General features: G+C 48.2%; 1 protein-coding gene across 1 annotated transcript in view; it reads right to left on the reverse strand.

Annotated features, from left to right (window-relative positions):
* The window catches only part of LOC127923193 (nuclear distribution protein nudE homolog 1-like), a 40,099-nt gene extending 18,848 nt beyond the window's left edge, over positions 1–21,251 (reverse strand). Inside the window, exons 1-2 of the mRNA XM_052507137.1 lie at positions 20,373–21,251; positions 20,030–20,183 (exon numbers count right to left, since the gene is read on the reverse strand). Of these exons, the coding sequence (XP_052363097.1) occupies positions 20,030–20,183; positions 20,373–20,458 (240 nt within the window). The 5' untranslated portion in view covers positions 20,459–21,251. The remainder of the gene's footprint in view (positions 1–20,029; positions 20,184–20,372) is intronic.
* Between the last annotated feature and the right edge of the window lie 6,661 nt (positions 21,252–27,912).

Below are 27,912 nucleotides of genomic sequence, written 5' to 3' on the forward strand. Positions count from 1 at the left end.
GTGATGGTGGTGTAGAACAACAACAACAGGGGATGGTGGTGTAGAACAACAACAACAGGGTGATGGTGGTGTAGAACAACAACAACAGGTGATGGTGGTGTAGAACAAACAACAGGGTGATGGTGGTGTAGAACAACAACAACAACAGAGGGATGGTGGTGTAGAACAACAACAACAGGGGGATGGTGGTGTAGAACAACAACAACAGGGGATGGTGGTGTAGAACAACAACAACAGGGGATGGTGGTGTAGAACAACAACAACAGGGGATGGTGGTGTAGAACAACAACAACAGAGGGATGGTGGTGTAGAACAACAACAACAGGGGATGGTGGTGTAGAACAACAACAACAGGGGGATGGTGGTGTAGAACAACAACAACAGGGGGATGGTGGTGTAGAACAACAGGGGATGGTGGTGTAGAACAACAACAACAGGGTGATGGTGGTGTAGAACAACAACAACAACAGGGTGATGGTGGTGTAGAACAACAACAACAGGGGATGGTGGTGTAGAACAACAACAACAGAGGGATGGTGGTGTAGAACAACAACAACAGAGGGATGGTGGTGTAGAACAACAACAGCAGAGGGATGGTGGTGTAGAACAACAGGGGGATGGTGGTGTAGAACAACAGGGGGATGGTGGTGTAGAACAACAGGGGATGGTGGTGTAGAACAACAGGGGGATGGTGGTGTAGAACAACAACAGGGGGATGGTGGTGTAGAACAACAACAGGGGGATGGTGGTGCAGAACAACAACAACAGGGGGATGGTGGTGTAGAACAACAACAACAGGGGGATGGTGGTGTAGAACAACAACAACAGGGGGATGGTGGTGTAGAACAACAACAACAGGGGATGGTGGTGTAGAACAACAACAGGGGATGGTGGTGTAGAACAACAACAGAGGGATGGTGGTGTAGAACAACAACAGAGGGATGGTGGTGTAGAACAACAACAGGGGATGGTGGTGTAGAACAACAACAGGGGATGGTGGTGTAGAACAACAGGGGATGGTGGTGTAGAACAACAGGGGATGGTGGTGTAGAACAACAGGGGGATGGTGGTGTAGAACAACAGGGGGATGGTGGTGTAGAACAACAGGGGGATGGTGGTGTAGAACAACAGGGGGATGGTGGTGTAGAACAACAGGGGGATGGTGGTGTAGAACAACAACAACAGAGGGATGGTGGTGTAGAACAACAACAACAGGGGATGGTGGTGTAGACCAACAACAACAGGGGGATGGTGGTGTAGAACAACAACAACAGAGGGATGGTGGTGTAGAACAACAACAACAGAGGGATGGTGGTGTAGAACAACAACAGAGGGATGGTGGTGTAGAACAACAACAGGGGGATGGTGGTGTAGAACAACAACAACAACAGGGGATGGTGGTGTAGAACAACAACAACAGAGGGATGGTGGTGTAGAACAACAACAACAGAGGGATGGTGGTGTAGAACAACAACAACAGAGGGATGGTGGTGTAGAACACAACAACAGAGGGATGGTGGTGTAGAACAACAACAACAGAGGGATGGTGGTGTAGAACAACAACAACAGAGGGATGGTGGTGTAGAACAACAACAACAGGGGATGGTGGTGTAGAACAACAACAACAGAGGGATGGTGGTGTAGAACAACAACAACAGAGGGATGGTGGTGTAGAACAACAACAACAGAGGGATGGTGGTGTAGAACAACAACAGGGGGATGGTGGTGTAGAACAACAACAGGGGGATGGTGGTGTAGAACAAACAGGGGGATGGTGGTGTAGAACAACAGGGGGATGGTGGTGTAGAACAACAGGGGGATGGTGGTGTAGAACAACAGGGGGATGGTGGTGTAGAACAACAGGGGGATGGTGGTGTAGAACAACAGGGGGATGGTGGTGTAGAACAACAGGGGATGGTGGTGTAGAACAACAGGGGATGGTGGTGTAGAACAACAGGGGGATGGTGGTGTAGAACAACAGGGGATGGTGGTGTAGAACAACAACAGGGGATGGTGGTGTAGAACAACAGGGGGATGGTGGTGTAGAACAACAGGGGGATGGTGGTGTAGAACAACAGGGTGATGGTGGTGTAGAACAACAGGGTGATGGTGGTGTAGAACAACAGGGTGATGGTGGTGTAGAACAACAGGGTGATGGTGGTGTAGAACAACAGGGGATGGTGGTGTAGAACAACAACAACAGAGGGATGGTGGTGTAGAACAACAGGGGATGGTGGTGTAGAACAACAGGGTGATGGTGGTGTAGAACAACAGGGTGATGGTGGTGTAGAACAACAGGGTGATGGTGGTGTAGAACAACAGGGGGATGGTGGTGTAGAACAACAACAACAGAGGGATGGTGGTGTAGAACAACAACAGGGGGATGGTGGTGTAGAACAACAACAAGGGGATGGTGGTGTAGAACAACAACAACAGAGGGATGGTGGTGTAGAACAACAACAACAGGGGGATGGTGGTGTAGAACAACAACAACAGGGTGATGGTGGTGTAGAACAACAACAGCAGAGGGATGGTGGTGTAGAACAACAGGGGGATGGTGGTGTAGAACAACAGGGGGATGGTGGTGTAGAACAACAGGGGGATGGTGGTGTAGAACAACAGGGTGATGGTGGTGTAGAACAACAGGGGGATGGTGGTGTAGAACAACAGGGGGATGGTGGTGTAGAACAACAGGGGGATGGTGGTGTAGAACAACAGGGTGATGGTGGTGTAGAACAACAGGGGATGGTGGTGTAGAACAACAACAACAGGGGGATGGTGGTGTAGAACAACAACAGGGGATGGTGGTGTAGAACAACAACAACAGAGGGATGGTGGTGTAGAACAACAACAGGGGATGGTGGTGTAGAACAACAACAACAGAGGGATGGTGGTGTAGAACAACAACAGCAGAGGGATGGTGGTGTAGAACAGGGGGATGGTGGTGTAGAACAACAGGGGATGGTGGTGTAGAACAACAGGGGGATGGTGGTGTAGAACAACAGGGGGATGGTGGTGTAGAACAACAACAACAGAGGGATGGTGGTGTAGAACAACAACAACAGGGGGATAGAACAACAACAACAGGGGGGATGGTGGTGTAGAACAACAACAACAGAGGGATGGTGGTGTAGAACAACAGGGGGATGGTGGTGTAGAACAACAGGGGATGGTGGTGTAGAACAACAACAACAGAGGGATGGTGGTGTAGAACAACAGGGGGATGGTGGTGTAGAACAACAGGGGGATGGTGGTGTAGAACAACAGGGGGATGGTGGTGTAGAACAACAGGGGGATGGTGGTGTAGAACAACAGGGGGATGGTGGTGTAGAACAACAGGGGGATGGTGGTGTAGAACAACAGGGGGATGGTGGTGTAGAACAACAGGGGGATGGTGGTGTAGAACAACAGGGGGATGGTGGTGTAGAACAACAGGGGGATGGTGGTGTAGAACAACAGGGGGATGGTGGTGTAGAACAACAACAACAGAGGGATGGTGGTGTAGAACAACAACAGAGGGATGGTGGTGTAGAACAACAACAACAGGGGGATGGTGATGTAGAACAACAACAACAGGGGGATGGTGGTGTAGAACAACAACAACAGAGGGATGGTGGTGTAGAACAACAACAACAGGGGGATGGTGGTGCAGAACAACAACAACAGGGGATGGTGGTGTAGAACAACAACAGAGGGATGGTGGTGTAGAACAACAACAGAGGGATGGTGGTGTAGAACAACAACAGCAGAGGGATGGTGGTGTAGAACAACAACAACAGGGGGATGGTGGTGTAGAACAACAACAACAGAGGGATGGTGGTGTAGAACAACAACAGAGGGATGGTGGTGTAGAACAACAACAACAGAGGGATGGTGGTGTAGAACAACAACAGGGGGATGGTGGTGTAGAACAACAACAGCAGAGGGATGGTGGTGTAGAACAACAACAGCAGAGGGATGGTGGTGTAGAACAACAACAACAGGGGGATGGTGGTGTAGAACAACAGGGGGATGGTGGTGTAGAACAACAACAACAGAGGGATGGTGGTGTAGAACAACAACAACAGGGGGATGGTGGTGTAGAACAACAACAGGGGGATGGTGGTGTAGAACAACAACAACAGAGGGATGGTGGTGTAGAACAACAACAACAGAGGGATGGTGGTGTAGAACAACAGGGGGATGGTGGTGTAGAACAACAGGGGGATGGTGGTGTAGAACAACAGGGGATGGTGGTGAACAGAACAACAGGGGGATGGTGGTGTAGAACAACAACAACAGGGGATGGTGGTGTAGAACAACAACAACAGGGGATGGTGGTGTAGAACAACAACAACAGAGGGATGGTGGTGTAGAACAACAACAACAGAGGGATGGTGGTGTAGAACAACAGGGGATGGTGGTGTAGAACAACAGGGGGATGGTGGTGTAGAACAACAACAACAGAGGGATGGTGGTGTAGAACAACAGGGGATGGTGGTGTAGAACAACAGGGGGATGGTGGTGTAGAACAACAACAACAGGGGATGGTGGTGTAGAACAACAACAACAGAGGGATGGTGGTGTAGAACAACAACAGAGGGATGGTGGTGTAGAACAACAGGGGGATGGTGGTGTAGAACAACAACAACAGAGGGATGGTGGTGTAGAACAACAGGGGGATGGTGGTGTAGAACAACAGGGGGATGGTGGTGTAGAACAACAGGGGATGGTGGTGTAGAACAACAGGGGATGGTGGTGTAGAACAACAGGGGATGGTGGTGTAGAACAACAGGGGGATGGTGGTGTAGAACAACAGGGGATGGTGGTGTAGAACAACAGGGGGATGGTGGTGTAGAACAACAGGGGATGGTGGTGTAGAACAACAGGGGGATGGTGGTGTAGAACAACAGGGGGATGGTGGTGTAGAACAACAGGGGATGGTGGTGTAGAACAACAGGGGGATGGTGGTGTAGAACAACAGGGGGATGGTGGTGTAGAACAACAGGGTGATGGTGGTGTAGAACAACAGGGTGATGGTGGTGTAGAACAACAGGGGGATGGTGGTGTAGAACAACAACAACAGAGGGATGGTGGTGTAGAACAACAGGGGATGGTGGTGTAGAACAACAGGGGGATGGTGGTGTAGAACAACAGGGTGATGGTGGTGTAGAACAACAGGGTGATGGTGGTGTAGAACAACAGGGGATGGTGGTGTAGAACAACAACAACAGAGGGATGGTGGTGTAGAACAACAACAGGGGATGGTGGTGTAGAACAACAACAACAGGGGATGGTGGTGTAGAACAACAACAACAGAGGGATGGTGGTGTAGAACAACAACAACAGGGGATGGTGGTGTAGAACAACAACAACAGGGGATGGTGGTGTAGAACAACAACAACAGGGTGATGGTGGTGTAGAACAACAACAACAGAGGGATGGTGGTGTAGAACAACAGGGGGACAACAACAGGGGGATGGTGGTGTAGAACAACAGGGGGATGGTGGTGTAGAACAACAGGGGATGGTGGTGTAGAACAACAGGGGATGGTGGTGTAGAACAACAGGGGATGGTGGTGTAGAACAACAGGGGGATGGTGGTGTAGAACAACAGGGTGATGGTGGTGTAGAACAACAGGGGGATGGTGGTGTAGAACAACAACAACAGGGGATGGTGGTGTAGAACAACAACAGGGGGATGGTGGTGTAGAACAACAACAACAGAGGGATGGTGGTGTAGAACAACAACAGGGGGATGGTGGTGTAGAACAACAACAACAGAGGGATGGTGGTGTAGAACAACAACAGCAGAGGGATGGTGGTGTAGAACAACAGGGGATGGTGGTGTAGAACAACAGGGGATGGTGGTGTAGAACAACAGGGGATGGTGGTGTAGAACAACAGGGGGATGGTGGTGTAGAACAACAACAACAGAGGGATGGTGGTGTAGAACAACAACAACAGGGGATGGTGGTGTAGAACAACAACAACAGGGGGATGGTGGTGTAGAACAACAACAACAGAGGGATGGTGGTGTAGAACAACAGGGGGATGGTGGTGTAGAACAACAGGGGATGGTGGTGTAGAACAACAACAGAGGGATGGTGGTGTAGAACAACAGGGGATGGTGGTGTAGAACAACAGGGGGATGGTGGTGTAGAACAACAGGGGGATGGTGGTGTAGAACAACAGGGGATGGTGGTGTAGAACAACAGGGGATGGTGGTGTAGAACAACAGGGGACAGAACAACAGGGGATGGTGGTGTAGAACAACAGGGGGATGGTGGTGTAGAACAACAGGGGATGGTGGTGTAGAACAACAGGGGATGGTGGTGTAGAACAACAGGGGGATGGTGGTGTAGAACAACAACAACAGAGGGATGGTGGTGTAGAACAACAACAGAGGGATGGTGGTGTAGAACAACAACAACAGGGGGATGGTGGTGTAGAACAACAACAACAGGGGGATGGTGGTGTAGAACAACAACAACAGAGGGATGGTGGTGTAGAACAACAACAACAGGGGATGGTGGTGTAGAACAACAACAACAGGGGGATGGTGGTGTAGAACAACAACAACAGAGGGATGGTGGTGTAGAACAACAACAGAGGGATGGTGGTGTAGAACAACAACAGCAGAGGGATGGTGGTGTAGAACAACAACAACAGGGGGATGGTGGTGTAGAACAACAACAACAGAGGGGATGGTGGTGTAGAACAACAACAACAGAGGGATGGTGGTGTAGAACAACAACAGGGGATGGTGGTGTAGAACAACAACAGGGGATGGTGGTGTAGAACAACAACAACAGGGGATGGTGGTGTAGAACAACAACAACAGGGGGATGGTGGTGTAGAACAACAACAGGGGATGGTGGTGTAGAACAACAACAGCAGAGGGATGGTGGTGTAGAACAACAACAACAGGGGGATGGTGGTGTAGAACAACAGGGGATGGTGGTGTAGAACAACAACAACAGGGGATGGTGGTGTAGAACAACAACAACAGGGGATGGTGGTGTAGAACAACAACAGGGGGATGGTGGTGTAGAACAACAACAACAGAGGGATGGTGGTGTAGAACAACAACAACAGGGGATGGTGGTGTAGAACAACAGGGGGATGGTGGTGTAGAACAACAGGGGATGGTGGTGTAGAACAACAGGGGGATGGTGGTGTAGAACAACAGGGGATGGTGGTGTAGAACAACAACAACAGGGGATGGTGGTGTAGAACAACAACAACAGGGGGATGGTGGTGTAGAACAACAACAACAGAGGGATGGTGGTGTAGAACAACAACAACAGGGGGATGGTGGTGTAGAACAACAGGGGGATGGTGGTGTAGAACAACAACAACAGAGGGATGGTGGTGTAGAACAACAGGGGGATGGTGGTGTAGAACAACAACAACAGGGGATGGTGGTGTAGAACAACAACAACAGAGGGATGGTGGTGTAGAACAACAGGGGATGGTGGTGTAGAACAACAACAGAGGGATGGTGGTGTAGAACAACAGGGGGATGGTGGTGAAGAACAACAGGGGGATGGTGGTGTAGAACAACAGGGGGATGGTGGTGTAGAACAACAGGGGGATGGTGGTGTAGAACAACAGGGGATGGTGGTGTAGAACAACAGGGGGATGGTGGTGTAGAACAACAGGGGGATGGTGGTGTAGAACAACAGGGGATGGTGGTGTAGAACAACAGGGGATGGTGGTGTAGAACAACAGGGGGATGGTGGTGTAGAACAACAGGGGATGGTGGTGTAGAACAACAACAACAGAGGGATGGTGGTGTAGAACAACAACAGGGGATGGTGGTGTAGAACAACAACAACAGGGGATGGTGGTGTAGAACAACAACAACAGGGGATGGTGGTGTAGAACAACAACAACAGAGGGATGGTGGTGTAGAACAACAACAACAGGGGATGGTGGTGTAGAACAACAACAACAGGGGATGGTGGTGTAGAACAACAACAACAGAGGGATGGTGGTGTAGAACAACAACAGAGGGATGGTGGTGTAGAACAACAACACAGAGGGATGGTGGTGTAGAACAACAACAACAGGGGATGGTGGTGTAGAACAACAACAACAGAGGGATGGTGGTGTAGAACAACAACAACAGAGGGATGGTGGTGTAGAACAACAACAACAGAGGGATGGTGGTGTAGAACAACAGGGGGATGGTGGTGTAGAACAACAACAGCAGAGGGATGGTGGTGTAGAACAACAACAACAGGGGGATGGTGGTGTAGAACAACAGGGGGATGGTGGTGTAGAACAACAACAACAGAGGGATGGTGGTGTAGAACAACAACAACAGGGGATGGTGGTGTAGAACAACAACAACAGGGGGATGGTGGTGTAGAACAAACAACAGAGGGATGGTGGTGTAGAACAACAACAACAGAGGGATGGTGGTGTAGAACAACAGGGGATGGTGGTGTAGAACAACAGGGGGATGGTGGTGTAGAACAACAGGGGGATGGTGGTGTAGAACAACAGGGGGATGGTGGTGTAGAACAACAGGGGATGGTGGTGTAGAACAACAGGGGGATGGTGGTGTAGAACAACAGGGGATGGTGGTGTAGAACAACAGGGGATGGTGGTGTAGAACAACAGGGGGATGGTGGGGGGATGGTGGTGTAGAACAACAGGGGGATGGTGGTGTAGAAACAACAACAGAGGGATGGTGGTGTAGAACAACAACAACAGAGGGATGGTGGTGTAGAACAACAACAACAGGGGATGGTGGTGTAGAACAACAACAACAGGGGGATGGTGGTGTAGAACAACAACAACAGAGGGATGGTGGTGTAGAACAACAACAACAGGGGATGGTGGTGTAGAACAACAACAACAGGGGATGGTGGTGTAGAACAACAACAACAGAGGGATGGTGGTGTAGAACAACAACAACAGAGGGATGGTGGTGTAGAACAACAACAGCAGAGGGATGGTGGTGTAGAACAACAACAACAGGGGGATGGTGGTGTAGAACAACAACAACAGAGGGATGGTGGTGTAGAACAACAACAACAGAGGGATGGTGGTGTAGAACAACAACAACAGGGGGATGGTGGTGTAGAACAACAGGGGGATGGTGGTGTAGAACAACAACAGCAGAGGGATGGTGGTGTAGAACAACAACAACAGGGGGATGGTGGTGTAGAACAACAGGGGGATGGTGGTGTAGAACAACAACAACAGAGGGATGGTGGTGTAGAACAACAACAACAGGGGGATGGTGGTGTAGAACAACACAGGGGATGGTGGTGTAGAACAACAACAACAGAGGGATGGTGGTGTAGAACAACAACAACAGAGGGATGGTGGTGTAGAACAACAGGGGATGGTGGTGTAGAACAACAGGGGGATGGTGGTGTAGAACAACAGGGGATGGTGGTGTAGAACAACAGGGGGATGGTGGTGTAGAACAACAGGGGATGGTGGTGTAGAACAACAACAACAGGGGGATGGTGGTGTAGAACAACAACAACAGGGGATGGTGGTGTAGAACAACAACAACAGGGGATGGTGGTGTAGAACAACAACAACAGGGGGATGGTGGTGTAGAACAACAACAGGGGATGGTGGTGTAGAACAACAACAACAGAGGGATGGTGGTGTAGAACAACAGGGGATGGTGGTGTAGAACAACAACAACAGAGGGATGGTGGTGTAGAACAACAACAACAGAGGGATGGTGGTGTAGAACAACAACAACAGAGGGATGGTGGTGTAGAACAACAACAACAGAGGGATGGTGGTGTAGAACAACAACACAGAGGGATGGTGGTGTAGAACAACAACAGGGGATGGTGGTGTAGAACAACAACAGGGGGATGGTGGTGTAGAAACAACAACAGAGGGATGGTGGTGTAGAACAACAACAACAGGGGGATGGTGGTGTAGAACAACAACAACAGGGGATGGTGGTGTAGAACAACAACAACAGAGGGATGGTGGTGTAGAACAACAACAACAGAGGGATGGTGGTGTAGAACAACAACAACAGGGGGATGGTGGTGTAGAACAACAACAGGGGGATGGTGGTGTAGAACAACAACAACAGGGGGATGGTGGTGTAGAACAACAACAGGGGATGGTGGTGTAGAACAACAACAACAGGGGGATGGTGGTGTAGAACAACAACAACAGAGGGATGGTGGTGTAGAACAACAACAACAGGGGGATGGTGGTGTAGAACAACAACAACAGGGGGATGGTGGTGTAGAACAACAACAACAGGGGGATGGTGGTGTAGAACAACAACAACAGGGGGATGGTGGTGTAGAACAACAACAGAGGGATGGTGGTGTAGAACAACAACAACAGGGGGATGGTGGTGTAGAACAACAACAACAGGGGGATGGTGGTGTAGAACAACAACAACAGAGGGATGGTGGTGTAGAACAACAACAACAGGGGGATGGTGGTGTAGAACAACAACAACAGAGGGATGGTGGTGTAGAACAACAACAACAGAGGGATGGTGGTGTAGAACAACAACAACAGAGGGATGGTGGTGTAGAACAACAACAACAGGGGGATGGTGGTGTAGAACAACAACAACAGGGGGATGGTGGTGTAGAACAACAACAACAGAGGGATGGTGGTGTAGAACAACAACAACAGGGGATGGTGGTAGAACAACAACAACAGGGGATGGTGGTGTAGAACAACAACAACAGGGGGATGGTGGTGTAGAACAACAGGGGATGGTGGTGTAGAACAACAACAACAGAGGGATGGTGGTGTAGAACAACAACAGGGGATGGTGGTGTAGAACAACAACAACAGGGGATGGTGGTGTAGAACAACAACAGGGGGATGGTGGTGGAGGGGGATGGTGGTGTAGAACAACAACAGAGGGATGGTGGTGTAGAACAACAACAACAGAGGGATGGTGGTGTAGAACAACAACAACAGAGGGATGGTGGTGTAGAACAACAACAACAGAGGGATGGTGGTGTAGAACAACAACAACAGAGGGATGGTGGTGTAGAACAACAACAACAGAGGGATGGTGGTGTAGAACAACAACAACAGGGGGATGGTGGTGTAGAACAACAACAGGGGATGGTGGTGTAGAACAACAACAACAGGGGGATGGTGGTGTAGAACAACAACAACAGGGGGATGGTGGTGTAGAACAACAACAACAGGGGGATGGTGGTGTAGAACAACAACAACAGGGGGATGGTGGTGTAGAACAACAACAACAGGGGGATGGTGGTGTAGAACAACAACAACAGGGGATGGTGGTGTAGAACAACAACAACAGGGGGATGGTGGTGTAGAACAACAACAACAGGGGGATGGTGGTGTAGAACAACAACAACAGAGGGATGGTGGTGTAGAACAACAACAACAGGGGGATGGTGGTGTAGAACAACAACAACAGGGGGATGGTGGTGTAGAACAACAACAGGGGGATGGTGGTGTAGAACAACAACAACAGAGGGATGGTGGTGTAGAACAACAACAACAGAGGGATGGTGGTGTAGAACAACAACAGGGGGATGGTGGTGTAGAACAACAACAACAGAGGATGGTGGTGTAGAACAACAGAGGGATGGTGGTGTAGAACAACAGAGGGATGGTGGTGTAGAACAACAACAACAGGGGATGGTGGTGTAGAACAACAACAACAGGGGGATGGTGGTGCAGAACAACAACAGGGGGATGGTGGTGTAGAACAACAACAGAGGGATGGTGGTGTAGAACAACAACAACAGGGGATGGTGGTGTAGAACAACAACAACAGAGGGATGGTGGTGTAGAACAACAACAACAGAGGGATGGTGGTGTAGAACAACAACAGGGGATGGTGGTGTAGAACAACAACAACAGGGGATGGTGGTGTAGAACAACAACAACAGAGGGATGGTGGTGTAGAACAACAACAACAGGGGATGGTGGTGTAGAACAACAACAACAGGGGATGGTGGTGTAGAACAACAACAACAGGGGATGGTGGTGTAGAACAACAACAACAGGGGGATGGTGGTGTAGAACAACAACAACAGGGGGATGGTGGTGTAGAACAACAACAACAGGGGGATGGTGGTGTAGAACAACAACAACAGAGGGATGGTGGTGTAGAACAACAACAACAGGGGGATGGTGGTGTAGAACAACAACAACAGGGGGATGGTGGTGTAGAACAACAACAGGGGGATGGTGGTGTAGAACAACAACAACAGAGGGATGGTGGTGTAGAACAACAACAACAGAGGGATGGTGGTGTAGAACAACAACAGGGGGATGGTGGTGTAGAACAACAACAACAGAGGGATGGTGGTGTAGAACAACAACAGAGGGATGGTGGTGTAGAACAACAACAACAGAGGGATGGTGGTGTAGAACAACAACAGGGGGATGGTGGTGTAGAACAACAACAACAGGGGGATGGTGGTGTAGAACAACAACAACAGGGGGATGGTGGTGTAGAACAACAACAACAGAGGGATGGTGGTGTAGAACAACAACAGAGGGATGGTGGTGTAGAACAACAGAGGGATGGTGGTGTAGAACAACAGAGGGATGGTGGTGTAGAACAACAACAACAGGGGGATGGTGGTGTAGAACAACAACAACAGGGGGATGGTGGTGTAGAACAACAACAGAGGGATGGTGGTGTAGAACAACAACAACAGGGGGATGGTGGTGTAGAACAACAACAACAGGGGGATGGTGGTGTAGAACAACAACAACAGGGGGATGGTGGTGTAGAACAACAGGGGGATGGTGGTGTAGAACAACAACAGGGGGATGGTGGTGTAGAACAACAACAACAGGGGGATGGTGGTGTAGAACAACAACAACAGGGGGATGGTGGTGTAGAACAACAGGGGGATGGTGGTGTAGAACAACAGGGTGTGGTAGTGTATGAATCCAGCAGACTGTTAGTTAGGCCATATTCATCAAGACAACACAGAATATCTTCAGTTACACAGGGTATATGAAATATACAGTCAAGTGTTCCCAGGAAAGATAGATAACAGCCAGCAGTTCCACCTGACCTGAGAGTTTGTTAGGGAAATGACAAGACTAGCCGACTTGAATTTCTGCACCATCTCAATGATCTCTGCATGCAAATACTCACGTTAACCAGTAGCCATGTCAGTCTAAATGGGCCTGCAGTCTCATCTTTGCTTCCTCAATTTCTCTCAAAGCTCATTGGAGGAGGGGATCCAAGGTCCCTCCCTCCTCTAATGAGCTTTGAGAGGAAACAAGAATTTTGACAGCTAGTACCTTTTCACACACAGCCCAAGTTTGGTAATAGATATAGACAGGATGCTATAGCTTTTGTAACTTCCTGTCTGACTCGACCGCTGGCAGCGTGTCACAGGAAGTACATCCATCAGGATGTGAGAGTCAAGACATCGTCAGCGGTTCCGAAGTGACGTCACCTCAAGCACAGCCAGGCGTGCACTAACGCCCCGTACCTCTGATTCAGAGGGTTGCATGAAGACACATTTCAGTTGAACAACTGACTAGGTACCCCCCTTTTCCTTCAGTTGAACAACTGACTAGGTATCCCCCTTTTCCTTCAGTTGAACAACTGACTAGGTATCCCCCTTTTCCTTCAGTTGAACAACTGACTAGGTATCCCCCTTTTCCTTCAGTTGAACAACTGACTAGGTATCCCCCTTTTCCTTCAGTTGAACAACTGACTAGGTATGCCCCTTTTCCTTCAGTTGAACAACTGACTAGGTATCCCCCTTTTCCTTCAGTTGAACAACTGACTAGGTATCCCCCTTTTCCTTCAGTTGAACAACTGACTAGGTATCCCCCTTTTCCTTCAGTTGAACAACTGACTAGGTATCCCCCTTTTCCTTCAGTTGAACAACTGACCAGGTATCCCCCTTTTCCTTCAGTTGAACAACTGACCAGGTATCCCCCTTTTCCTTCCCCGAACCACCTTTCAATCCACAGTTATGAAACATACCGAAGACAAAAAAAAATTATCCTGACAGCTGTGATGGAAAGAGGAAGTTTCAGTAATGTTTTTTAATATATTTTTTAAATACAGACAGGTTTCCATCCAATTGGTGACAGATTCTACCTACTGACAGTCACTTAATTAGCCTATGTCAGGAATATATTTAGTTTTATTGTAAGTTAGACGTCTAGCAGCCAACTAATTACTGACCCGGGGGGCCCCCCATTGATTTTGTTAGTAACTCACTCAGATATCATATTAAAAAGGGCCAACGTTTCTCTCCACCCTACAGCAAAATGTGTACAATAGCAATAAATTAGAGGTAAACTGCTAACGTTTCTCTCCACCCTACAGCAAGATGTGTACAATAGCAATAAATTAGAGGTAAACTGCTAACGTTTCTCTCCACCCTACAGCAAGATGTGTACAATAGCAATAAATTAGAGGTAAACTGCTAACGGTTCTCTCCACCCAACAGCAAGATGTGTACAATAGCAATAAATTAGAGGTAAACTGCCAACGGTTCTCTCCACCCTACAGCAAGATGTGTACAATAGCAATAAATTAGAGGTAAACTGCCAACGGTTCTCTCCACCCAACAGCAAGATGTGTACAATAGCAATAAATTAGAGGTAAACTGCCAACGGTTCTCTGCCTCATGGCAAAATGAGTCAAATCACTGCTGAATCTCTTCTCTGCCTCGGGAGGTCTGGAGTGCTCACCTCATGTGATTAATATAGTCCCTTATAATATATATAATATATAATATCTCTCACACACACACCTGTCCCATGGAGAGTTCTGGGAGGTCTGGAGTGCTCACCTCATGTGATTAATATAGTCCCTTATAATATATAATATCTCTCACACAGACACACCTGTCCCATGGAGAGTTCTTTAGACCAGCAGCCTCCCTACCATCCTCAGAGATAGCAGGCTCATAAACACTGGCCCAAACTGTCAACCGACTGATAGGAAAATACCTATTCAAATACAACTGGGACTGCAGGCGTTGCATCAGACAGACCCGGGCCACGTTCAGTAGCAGAACGTTGTGGAACATTGAAAACGGTCCCTCCTGCCTGAACTGTGCTCTTTGGAATGTCTTGCCGTAAAAGCCAAACTCAATATCCACGTCGACTCTCCCTCATGTCACCCTGCTGCTGAGTTTGATTCACTGTTTTGACCTGAAGCAACTTGTTGATGATGTCGTCGTCGTCGTCGTCGTCCCCCCCCCACACACACACACACACACTTGACCATCACTGCCCCATCAACAACATGCAGGTCTATGACCTCAGTGTGCCTGACCACAAGGTTGTCTCACTGGACTTGACACCCCCCCCCCACCCTCTAACCAAGTCCAAGCATCTCATACGTTTCCAGAACTAAAAGAAAAACATCGACCCAGCCAGCCTGTCAGTGGATGAAATTGTAGAGTTCTTACAACCAACCCCTGAGCATCGTGCTTGACCTCCACGCCTCCATAAAAACACAGGACATCACGTTCGGCTCACTCAGCTCCCTGGTTTACTCCATGTCACAAACCGGCTCATAGCCCGTAACAAAGAGGAAAACAACGTGGAGATAAGGAATAACACAAATATATGTATTAACTAAAGTAAACTATATACACAATTAACAATGGTGTGTGTCGTCAGATATCAGTAGTGCAAGTGAGTGGTTGCATGCAGAGATGGTGATAGTGAGGGGTGTTGAGAGGTGCCAAAAACAAGCCACAAAATGCCACAACCAAAACATAACAGTGTGTCTGCATGGAGAGGGTCTCCTCGATGAATGGGAGGTGTATTTATCCCCTGGAAAACACCGGGGCCCAGGTGTGTTCCATTTCACTGATGACCCTCCCAGCTCCGCCCACCAACATCCTGTTAAGGATAAGAAGAGTAAAGAGAAAGAATTCGGCGGACAAGAGGTGGGAGGGTCGTCACATCAAAGAACTGAAAAATATTAAATCCATTGGCTGCGTCCTGGAGCGTCTCAGAAACTTGGGCCTCACCATCCTTTTAAGACCACGGTCAACAGCCCCCTTCTGAAACCCCGCCCTGGGCCCAGAAGTACTGGCCAATTTCAGGCCAATATCCAACTTCTCCTTTCGTTCTAAGGTGTTGGGGGAAAAAAAGTGGTTGATGTACAGCTTCAAGGCCATCTCAATCAGAAGCACCCATTTGAGAAGTTCCAGTCAAGTTTCCGGCCCACAGCACTGAAAAACAGCCCTACTCAGGGTCACCAATGACCTGCTGATGGCGGCTGATGCAGGCAGTCTCCAGATCCTCCTGGACTTGCACGCAGATCTTGACACGGTCGACCACCCCACCCTTCTGAAATGCCTCCGGGACACCATTGGACTGTCTGGACCAGCTCTGAGCTGGTTCCACTCCTACCTCTCAGACAGGACGGAGTACATGTCGCGAGGTGGGTCCAGGTCCCAGACCCACCACCTGCGGTGTCCCACATGGATCTGTTCTTGGACCCATCCAATACATGCTCACCCCCTTGGGTTGTGTGGAATCGCCTTCCACTGCTATGCTGTGGACACCCAGCTGTAGGTATAAACGGCCCCCCAAGTCCCTCTGATGCATGTGCTCGTCTGAACACCTGCCTTGAGGAGCAGAGATGAGGGCATGGATGAAGCAAAATGTCCTTCAACTAAACAGCAGCAAAACCAAAGCCCTACTAGTTGGCAGCCCCCACCAGGTCCAGCATGCACCAATAACACACCTCACCATTGCAGGACAGAACGTCCTTCTGGCCCCCTCAGGTTCCAGTCTGAGTGAAAAGCTCCATTCCTCCCTGACCTTTGACAGCCGCATCAAACAAAAGTGTAAAACGTCATTCTATCACCTAAAGAACATTAACCAAACTCAGTCCCACCCCCTCACTCAGTCTGATGCAGAGAAGCTGGTCCATGCCTTTATCTCCTCAAGGCTGGACTACTACAATACAGTGTTCACCGGGATCCCTGCCAGGAGTCTCCAGGACTACAACACAGTGTTCACCGGGATCCCTGGCAGGAGTCTCCAGGACTACTACAACACAGTGTTCACCTGGATCCCTGGCAGGAGTCTCCAGGACTACAACACAGTGTTCACTGGGATCCCTGGCAGGAGTCTCCAGGACTACTACAACACAGTGTTCACCGGGATCCCTGGCAGGAGTCTCCAGGACTACTACAACACAGTGTTCACCGGGATCCCTGGCAGGAGTCTCCAGGACTACTACAACACAGTGTTCACCTGGATCCCTGGCAGGAGTCTCCAGGACTACTACAACACAGTGTTCACTGGGATCCCTGGCAGGAGTCTCCAGGACTACTACAACACAGTGTTCACCGGGATCCCTGGCAGGAGTCTCCAGGACTACAACACAGTGTTCACCGGGATCCCTGGCAGGAGTCTCCAGGACTACTACAACACAGTGTTCACTGGGATCCCTGGCAGGAGTCTCCAGGACTACTACAACACAGTGTTCACCGGGATCCCTGGCAGGAGTCTCCAGGACTACTACAACACAGTGTTCACCGGGATCCCTGGCAGGAGTCTCCAGGACTACTACAACACAGTGTTCACCGGGATCCCTGGCAGGAGTCTCCAGGACTACTACAACACAGTGTTCACCGGGATTCCTGCCAGGAGTCTCCAGGACTACTACAATACAGTGTTCACCGGGATCCCTGGCAGGAGTCTCCAGGACTACTACAACACAGTGTTGACCGGGATCCCTGGCAGGAGTCTCCAGGACTACTACAACACAGTGTTCACCTGGGATCCCTGGCAGGAGTCTCCAGGACTACTACAACACAGTGTTCACTGGGATCCCTGGCAGGAGTCTCCAGGACTACTACAACACAGTGTTCACCGGGATCCCTGACAGGAGTCTCCAGGACTACTACAACACAGTGTTCACCTGGATCCCTGGCAGGAGTCTCCAGGACTACTACAACACAGTGTTCACCGGGATCCCTGACAGGAGTCTCCAGGACTACAACACAGTGTTCACCGGGATCCCTGGCAGGAGTCTCCAGGACTACTACAACACAGTGTTCACTGGGATCCCTGACAGGAGTCTCCAGGACTACTACAACACAGTGTTCACCTGGATCCCTGGCAGGAGTCTCCAGGACTACAATACAGTGTTCACCGGGATCCCTGGCAGGAGTCTCCAGGACTACTACAACACAGTGTTCACCGGGATCCCTGGCAGGAGTCTCCAGGACTACTACAACACAGTGTTCACCGGGATCCCTGGCAGGAGTCTCCAGGACTACTACAACACAGTGTTCACCGGGATCCCTGGCAGGAGTCTCCAGGACTACTACAACACAGTGTTCACCGGGATCCCTGGCAGGAGTCTCCAGGACTACTACAACACAGTGTTCACCGGGATCCCTGGCAGGAGTCTCCAGGACTACTACAACACAGTGTTCACCTGGATCCCTGGCAGGAGTCTCCAGGACTACTACAACACAGTGTTCACTGGGATCGCTGGCAGGAGTCTCCTGGCTCCCCATCTCAACACCTCCATCCTGGCTCCCCATCTCAACACCACCACATCACCTCCATCCTGGCTCCCCATCTCAACACCACCTCCATCCTGGCTCCCCATCTCAACATCACCTCCATCCTGGCTCCCCATCTCAACACCACCTCCATCCTGGCTCCCCATCTCAACACCACCTCCATCCTGGCTCCCCATCTCAATCCTGGCTCCCCATCTCAACACCACCACATCACCTCCATCCTGGCTCCCCATCTCAACACCATCTCCATCCTGGCTCCCCATCTCAACACCACCTCCATCCTGGCTCCCCATCTCAACACCTCCACATCACCTCCATCCTGGCATCTTTGTACTGGCTCCCAGTCTCATTCCAGATTGAATTCAAAACCCTCTTGCTGACTCATCACAAAGCTAAGGATACTGGGACTAAACACCTCCCTCTGCAACTGGATCCTGGACTTCCTGACGGGCCGCCCCCAGGTAGTGAGGGTAGGTAGCAACACATCTGCCACGCTGATCCTCAACACTGGAGCTCCCCAGGGGTGTGTGCTCAGTCCCCTCCTGTCCTCCCTGTTCACCCACGACTGCATGGCCAGGCATGACTCCAACACCATCATTAGGTTTGCAGATGACACAACAATCACCGACAACGATGAGACAGCCTATAGAGAGGAGGTCAGAGACCTGACCGGGGCGGTGCCAGAATAACAGCCTATCCCTCAACGTAACCAAGACTAAGGAGATTATTGTGGAATATAGGAAAAGGAGGACCGAGCACGTCTCCATTCTCATCGACGGGGCTGTAGTGGAGCAGGTTGAGAGCTTCAAGTTCCTTGGTGTCCACAACAACAAACTAGAATGGTGCAAACACACCAAGACAGTCGTGAAGAGGGCACGACAAAGCCTATTCCCTCTCAGGACACTAAAAAGATTTGGCATGGATCCTGAGATCCTCAAAAGGTTCTACAGCTGCAACATCGAGAGCATCCTGACTGGTTGCATCACTGCCTGGTACAGCAATTGCTCGGCCTCTGACCGCAAGGCACTACAGAGGGTAGTGCGTATGGCCCAGTACATCACTGGGGCTACGCTGCCTGCCATCCAGGACCTCTACACCAGGCGGTGTCAGAGGAAGGCCCTAAAAATTGTCAAAGACCCCAGCCACCCCAGTCATAGACTGTTCTCTCTACTACCGCATGGCAAGCGGTACCGGAGTGCCAAGTCTAGTACAAAAAGGCTTCAACAGTTTTTACCCCCAAGCCATAAGACTCCTGAACAGGTAATCAAATGGCTACCAGGACTATTTGCACGGCCCCGGGACCAAGCTCCGTCCCTCAGGGGATCGGGCTGTCAGCCCAACTTGTTTAGTTGATTTTATGCACCCGCAAATTATTCTGTATAATGAGAAGAGCTTTACAAATGTAATAAATAATAATAATAATGTTATTATAATGAAAGGCTTGATAAGTTGAATCAGGAGTGCTAGTTGTGTAATAGTTGGAAGGGCTGGGGGTCCCAGAGTAGAGGTTGGAAAAACGCTGCTCTAAACTAGAGTCAAGTCAACAGTTCATACCTTGTAGTTCTCCAGTTCCGTGTGTAGCCTGTTGTTCTGTGTGACGAGTTCTCGGTTGTGTGTTTCACACTGCTTGAGTTCAGTCTCCAGTTCCACCTCGTAGTCACGACTCATCTGCTGGAACTCCTGCAGCTCCTCCTGCACCTCCTCAGCCCTGGGAGAGGTTAGGGGTCAAGACGATGGTCGTGGAGTAACAGAGGACACTAATGGTTTAAGCAGATACCTGTGGGTAACTCTGCTGGAGCCTGGCAGACTGCTCCTTTCTCTCTCTCTCTCTCTGTGTGTCTGTGTGTCTGTGTGTCTGTGTGTCTGTGTGTCTGTGTGTCTGTGTGTCTGTGTGTACCTCTGTTGGTGCTTGGCCGTCTGTTCCTTCCAGTAGTCCACCTCCTCCTCCAGAGAGACAAACTTAAGGGACTCTGGTTCTCCCATCTCTGCCCACACCACTGGTCACTCTTCTCTCCCTCTCTTACAGTTCTCTCACTGAGTCAGTAAATGGAAGGAAGGCGAGAGAGTCAGTAAATGGAAGGAAGGAGAGAGAGTCAGTAAATGGAAGGAAGGAGAGAGAGTCAGTAAATGGAAGGAAGGAGAGAGAGTCAGTAAATGGAAGGAAGGAGAGAGAGTCAGTAAATGGAAGGAAGGAGAGAGTCAGTAAATGGAAGGAAGGAGAGAGAGTCAGTAAATGGAAGGAAGGAGAGAGAGTCAGTAAATGGAAGGAAGGAGAGAGAGTCAGTAAATGGAAGGAAGGAGAGAGAGTCAGTAAATGGAAGGAAGGAGAGAGAGTCAGTAAATGGAAGGAAGGAGAGAGAGTCAGTAAATGGAAGGAAGGAGAGAGAGTCAGTAAATGGAAGGAAGGAGAGAGAGTCAGTAAATGGAAGGAAGGAGAGAGAGTCAGTAAATGGAAGGAAGGAGAGAGAGTCAGTAAATGGAAGGAAGGAGAGAGTCAGTAAATGGAAGGAAGGAAAGAGTCAGTAAATGGAAGGAAGGAGAGAGTCAGTAAATGGAAGGAAGGAGAGAGACAGTAAATGGAAGGAAGGAGAGAGAGTCAGTAAATGGAAGGAAGGAGAGAGACAGTAAATGGAAGGAAGGAGAGAGTCAGTAAATGGAAGGAAGGAGAGAGTCAGTAAATGGAAGGAAGGAGAGAGAGTCAGTAAATGGAAGGAAGGAGAGAGAGTCAGTAAATGGAAGGAAGGAGAGAGAGTCAGTAAATGGAAGGAAGGAAGAGAGAGTCAGTAAATGGAAGGAAGGAGAGAGAGTCAGTAAATGGAAGGAAGGAGAGAGAGTCAGTAAATGGAAGGAAGGAAAGAGTCAGTAAATGGAAGGAAGGAGAGAGAGTCAGTAAATGGAAGGAAGGAGAGAGAGTCAGTAAATGGAAGGAAGGAGAGAGAGTCAGTAAATGGAAGGAAGGAGAGAGAGTCAGTAAATGGAAGGAAGGAGAGAGTCAGTAAATGGAAGGAAGGAGAGAGAGTCAGTAAATGGAAGGAAGGAGAGAGTCAGTAAATGGAAGGAAGGAGAGAGTCAGTAAATGGAAGGAAGGAGAGAGAGTCAGTAAATGGAAGGAAGGAGAGAGTCAGTAAATGGAAGGAAGGAGAGAGAGTCAGTAAATGGAAGGAAGGAGAGAGTCAGTAAATGGAAGGAAGGAGAGAGAGTCAGTAAATGGAAGGAAGGAGAGAGTCAGTAAATGGAAGGAAGGAGAGAGTCAGTAAATGGAAGGAAGGAAAGAGTCAGTAAATGGAAGGAAGGAGAGAGAGTCAGTAAATGGAAGGAAGGAGAGAGTCAGTAAATGGAAGGAAGGAGAGAGTCAGTAAATGGAAGGAAGGAGAGTCAGTAAATGGAAGGAAGGAAAGAGTCAGTAAATGGAAGGAAGGAAAGAGTCAGTAAATGGAAGGAAGGAGAGAGTCAGTAAATGGAAGGAAGGAGAGAGTCAGTAAATGGAAGGAAGGAAAGAGTCAGTAAATGGAAGGAGAGAGAGTCAGTAAATGGAAGGAAGGAGAGAGTCAGTAAATGGAAGGAAGGAGAGAGTCAGTAAATGGAAGGAAGGAAAGAGTCAGTAAATGGAAGGAAGGAGAGAGTCAGTAAATGGAAGGAAGGAGAGAGAGTCAGTAAATGGAAGGAAGGAGAGAGTCAGTAAATGGAAGGAAGGAGAGAGTCAGTAAATGGAAGGAGAGAGAGTCAGTAAATGGAAGGAGAGAGAGAGTCAGTAAATGGAAGGAGAGAGAGAGTCAGTAAATGGAAGGAGAGAGAGAGTCAGTAAATGGAAGGAGAGAGAGAGTCAGTAAATGGAAGGAGAGAGAGAGTCAGTAAATGGAAGGAAGGAGAGAGTCAGTAAATGGAAGGAGAGAGAGTCAGTAAATGGAAGGAAGGAGAGAGTCAGTAAATGGAAGGAAGGAAAGAGTCAGTAAATGGAAGGAAGGAGAGAGTCAGTAAATGGAAGGAAGGAGAGAGTCAGTAAATGGAAGGAAGGAGAGAGTCAGTAAATGGAAGGAAGGAAAGAGTCAGTAAATGGAAGGAAGGAAAGAGTCAGTAAATGGAAGGAGAGAGTCAGTAAATGGAAGGAGAGAGACTCAGTAAATGGAAGGAGAGAGTCAGTAAATGGAAGGAAGGAGAGAGTCAGTAAATGGAAGGAAGGAGAGAGTCAGTAAATGGAAGGAAGGAGAGAGTCAGTAAATGGAAGGAAGGAGAGAGTCAGTAAATGGAAGGAAGGAAAGAGTCAGTAAATGGAAGGAGAGAGAGTCAGTAAATGGAAGGAAGGAGAGAGAGTCAGTAAATGGAAGGAAGGAGAGAGAGTCAGTAAATGGAAGGAAGGAGAGAGAGTCAGTAAATGGAAGGAAGGAGAGAGAGTCAGTAAATGGAAGGAAGGAGAGAGTCAGTAAATGGAAGGAAGGAGAGAGAGTCAGTAAATGGAAGGAAGGAAAGAGTCAGTAAATGGAAGGAAGGAAAGAGTCAGTAAATGGAAGGAAGGAAAGAGTCAGTAAATGGAAGGAAGGAAAGAGTCAGTAAATGGAAGGAAGGAGAGAGTCAGTAAATGGAAGGAAGGAGAGAGTCAGTAAATGGAAGGAAGGAGAGAGACAGTAAATGGAAGGAAGGAGAGAGACAGTAAATGGAAGGAAGGAGAGAGTCAGTAAATGGAAGGAAGGAGAGAGTCAGTAAATGGAAGGAAGGAGAGAGTCAGTAAATGGAAGGAAGGAGAGAGAGTCAGTAAATGGAAGGAAGGAGAGAGAGTCAGTAAATGGAAGGAAGGAGAGAGAGTCAGTAAATGGAAGGAAGGAGAGAGAGTCAGTAAATGGAAGGAAGGAAAGAGTCAGTAAATGGAAGGAAGGAGAGAGAGTCAGTAAATGGAAGGAAGAGAGAGAGTCAGTAAATGGAAGGAAGGAGAGAGAGTCAGTAAATGGAAGGAAGGAGAGAGAGTCAGTAAATGGAAGGAAGGAGAGAGAGTCAGTAAATGGAAGGAAGGAGAGAGAGTCAGTAAATGGAAGGAAGGAAAGAGTCAGTAAATGGAAGGAAGGAGAGAGTCAGTAAATGGAAGGAAGGAGAGAGTCAGTAAATGGAAGGAAGGAGAGAGTCAGTAAATGGAAGGAAGGAGAGAGTCAGTAAATGGAAGGAAGGAGAGAGTCAGTAAATGGAAGGAAGGAGAGAGAGTCAGTAAATGGAAGGAAGGAGAGAGAGTCAGTAAATGGAAGGAAGGAGAGAGTCAGTAAATGGAAGGAAGGAGAGAGTCAGTAAATGGAAGGAAGGAGAGAGTCAGTAAATGGAAGGAAGGAGAGAGAGTCAGTAAATGGAAGGAAGGAGAGAGAGTCAGTAAATGGAAGGAAGGAGAGAGAGTCAGTAAATGGAAGGAAGGAAAGAGTCAGTAAATGGAAGGAAGGAAAGAGTCAGTAAATGGAAGGAAGGAGAGAGTCAGTAAATGGAAGGAAGGAAAGAGTCAGTAAATGGAAGGAAGGAAAGAGTCAGTAAATGGAAGGAGAGAGAGTCAGTAAATGGAAGGAAGGAGAGAGTCAGTAAATGGAAGGAAGGAGAGAGTCAGTAAATGGAAGGAAGGAAAGAGTCAGTAAATGGAAGGAAGGAAAGAGTCAGTAAATGGAAGGAAGGAAAGAGTCAGTAAATGGAAGGAAGGAAAGAGTCAGTAAATGGAAGGAGAGAGACTCAGTAAATGGAAGGAAGGAGAGACTCAGTAAATGGAAGGAAGGAGAGAGTCAGTAAATGGAAGGAAGGAAAGAGTCAGTAAATGGAAGGAAGGAGAGAGTCAGTAAATGGAAGGAGAGAGAGAGAGTCAGTAAATGGAAGGAAGGAGAGAGTCAGTAAATGGAAGGAAGGAAAGAGTCAGTAAATGGAAGGAAGGAGAGAGTCAGTAAATGGAAGGAAGGAAAGAGTCAGTAAATGGAAGGAAGGAGAGAGTCAGTAAATGGAAGGAAGGAGAGAGTCAGTAAATGGAAGGAAGGAGAGAGTCAGTAAATGGAAGGAGAGAGGAGAGAGTCAGTAAATGGAAGGAGAGAGAGAGTCAGTAAATGGAAGGAGAGAGAGAGAGTCAGTAAATGGAAGGAGAGAGAGAGTCAGTAAATGGAAGGAGAGAGAGAGTCAGTAAATGGAAGGAGAGAGAGAGTCAGTAAATGGAAGGAAGGAGAGAGTCAGTAAATGGAAGGAGAGAGAGAGTCAGTAAATGGAAGGAAGGAGAGAGTCAGTAAATGGAAGGAAGAGAAAGAGTCAGTAAATGGAAGGAAGGAGAGAGTCAGTAAATGGAAGGAAGGAGAGAGTCAGTAAATGGAAGGAAGGAGAGAGTCAGTAAATGGAAGGAAGGAAAGAGTCAGTAAATGGAAGGAAGGAGGAGAGTCAGTAAATGGAAGGAAGGAAAGAGTCAGTAAATGGAAGGAAGGAAAGAGTCAGTAAATGGAAGGAGAGAGTCAGTAAATGGAAGGAAGGAAAGAGTCAGTAAATGGAAGGAAGGAGAGAGTCAGTAAATGGAAGGAAGGAGAGAGAGAGTAAATGGAAGGAAGGAGAGAGAGTCAGTAAATGGAAGGAAGGAGAGAGAGTCAGTAAATGGAAGGAAGGAGAGAGTCAGTAAATGGAAGGAAGGAGAGAGTCAGTAAATGTCAGTAAAGGAAGGAGAGAGAGTCAGTAAATGGAAGGAAGGAAGAGAGTCAGTAAATGGAAGGAAGGAGAGAGAGTCAGTAAATGGAAGGAAGGAGAGAGAGTCAGTAAATGGAAGGAAGGAGAGAGTCAGTAAATGGAAGGAAGGAGAGAGTCAGTAAATGGAAGGAAGGAGAGAGTCAGTAAATGGAAGGAAGGAGAGAGTCAGTAAATGGAAGGAAGGAGAGAGAGTCAGTAAATGGAAGTCAGAAGGGAGAGAGTCAGTAAATGGAAGGAAGGAAAGAGTCAGTAAATGGAAGGAAGGAGAGAGTCAGTAAATGGAAGGAAGGAGAGAGTCAGTAAATGGAAGGAAGGAAAGAGTCAGTAAATGGAAGAGAGAGTCAGTAAATGGAAGGAAGAGAAAGAGTCAGTAAATGGAAGGAAGGAGAGAGTCAGTAAATGGAAGGAAGAGAGAGAGTCAGTAAATGGAAGGAAGGAGAGAGAGTCAGTAAATGGAAGGAAGGAGAGAGAGTCAGTAAATGGAAGGGAAGGAGAGAGAGTCAGTAAATGGAAGGAAGGAGAGAGTCAGTAAATGGAAGGAAGGAGAGAGTCAGTAAATGGAAGGAAGGAGAGAGTCAGTAAATGGAAGGAAGGAGAGAGAGTCAGTAAATGGAAGGAAGTAAATGGAGAGAGAGTCAGTAAATGGAAGGAAGGAGAGAGAGTCAGTAAATGGAAGGAAGGAGAGAGAGTCAGTAAATGGAAGGAAGGAGAGAGTCAGTAAATGGAAGGAAGGAGAGAGTCAGTAAATGGAAGGAAGGAGAGAGAGTCAGTAAATGGAAGGAAGGAGAGAGTCAGTAAATGGAAGGAAGGAGAGAGAGTCAGTAAATGGAAGGAAGGAGAGAGAGTCAGTAAATGGAAGGAAGGAGAGAGTCAGTAAATGGAAGGAAGGAGAGAGTCAGTAAATGGAAGGAAGGAAAGAGTCAGTAAATGGAAGGAAGGAGAGAGTCAGTAAATGGAAGGAAGGAGAGAGAGTAAATGTAAAAATGGAAGTAAATGGAAGGAGAGAGAGTCAGTAAATGGAAGGAAGGAGAGAGAGTCAGTAAATGGAAGGAAGGAGAGAGAGTCAGTAAATGGAAGGAAGGAGAGAGTCAGTAAATGGAAGGAAGGAGAGAGAGTCAGTAAATGGAAGGAAGGAGAGAGAGTCAGTAAATGGAAGGAAGGAGAGAGTCAGTAAATGGAAGGGGAAGGAAGGAGAGAGAGTCAGTAAATGGAAGGAAGGAGAGAGTCAGTAAATGGAAGGAAGGAAAGAGGAGAGAGTCAGTAAATGGAAGGAAGGAGAGAGTCAGTAAATGGAAGGAAGGAGAGAGTCAGTAAATGGAAGGAAGGGAGAGAGTCAGTAAATGGAAGGAAGGAGAGAGTCAGTAAATGGAAGGAAGGAGAGAGTCAGTAAATGGAAGGAAGAGAGAGAGTCAGTAAATGGAAGGAAGGAAGAGAGAGTCAGTAAATGGAAGGAAGGAGAGAGTCAGTAAATGGAAGGAAGGAAAGAGGTAAATGGAAGGAGAGAGACAGTAAATGGAAGGAAGGAGAGAGTCAGTAAATGGAAGGAAGGAAAGAGTCAGTAAATGGAAGGAAGGAGAGAGTCAGTAAATGGAAGGAAGGAAAGAGTCAGTAAATGGAAGGAAGGAGAGAGTCAGTAAATGGAAGGAAGGAAAGAGTCAGTAAATGGAAGGAAGGAGAGAGAGTCAGTAAATGGAAGGAAGGGAGAGAGTCAGTAAATGGAAGGAAGGAGAGAGTCAGTAAATGGAAGGAAGAGAGAGTCAGTAAATGGAAGGAAGGAAAGAGTCAGTAAATGGAAGGGAGGAGAGAGTCAGTAAATGGAAGGAGAGAGTCAGTAAATGGAAGGAAGGAGAGAGTCAGTAAATGGAAGGAAGGAGAGAGAGTCAGTAAATGGAAGGAAGGAGAGAGTCAGTAAATGGAAGGAAGGAGAGAGAGTCAGTAAATGGAAGGAGAGAGTCAGTAAATGGAAGGAAGGAGAGAGTCAGTAAATGGAAGGAAGGAGAGAGAGTCAGTAAATGGAAGGAAGGAGAGAGTCAGTAAATGGAAGGAAGGAAAGAGTCAGTAAATGGAAGGAGAGAGAGTCAGTAAATGGAAGGAAGGAGAGAGTCAGTAAATGGAAGGAAGGAGAGAGTCAGTAAATGGAAGGAAGGAGAGAGTCAGTAAATGGAAGGAAGGAGAGAGTCAGTAAATGGAAGGAAGGAGAGAGTCAGTAAATGGAAGGAAGGAGAGAGAGTCAGTAAATGGAAGGAAGGAGAGAGTCAGTAAATGGAAGGAGAGAGAGTCAGTAAATGGAAGGAGAGAGAGTCAGTAAATGGAAGGAAGGAGAGAGTCAGTAAATGGAAGGAAGGAAAGAGTCAGTAAATGGAAGGAGAGAGACTCAGTAAATGGAAGGAGAGAGACTCAGTAAATGGAAGGAGAGACTCAGTAAATGGAAGGAAGGAGAGAGTCAGTAAATGGAAGGAAGGAAAGAGTCAGTAAATGGAAGGAGAGAGAGAGAGTCAGTAAATGGAAGGAAGGAGAGAGTCAGTAAATGGAAGGAAGGAGAGAGTCAGTAAATGGAAGGAAGGAAAGAGTCAGTAAATGGAAGGAAGGAGAGAGTCAGTAAATGGAAGGAAGGAGAGAGTCAGTAAATGGAAGGAAGGAGAGAGTCAGTAAATGGAAGGAAGGAGAGAGTCAGTAAATGGAAGGAAGGAAGGAAAAGAGTCAGTAAATGGAAGGAAGGAAGAGAGTCAGTAAATGGAAGGAAGGAAGGAAAGAGTCAGTAA

The sequence above is a fragment of the Oncorhynchus keta genome, unplaced genomic scaffold, assembly GCF_023373465.1.
Source record: "Oncorhynchus keta strain PuntledgeMale-10-30-2019 unplaced genomic scaffold, Oket_V2 Un_contig_28732_pilon_pilon, whole genome shotgun sequence".
NCBI classification, from domain to species: domain Eukaryota; kingdom Metazoa; phylum Chordata; class Actinopteri; order Salmoniformes; family Salmonidae; genus Oncorhynchus; species Oncorhynchus keta.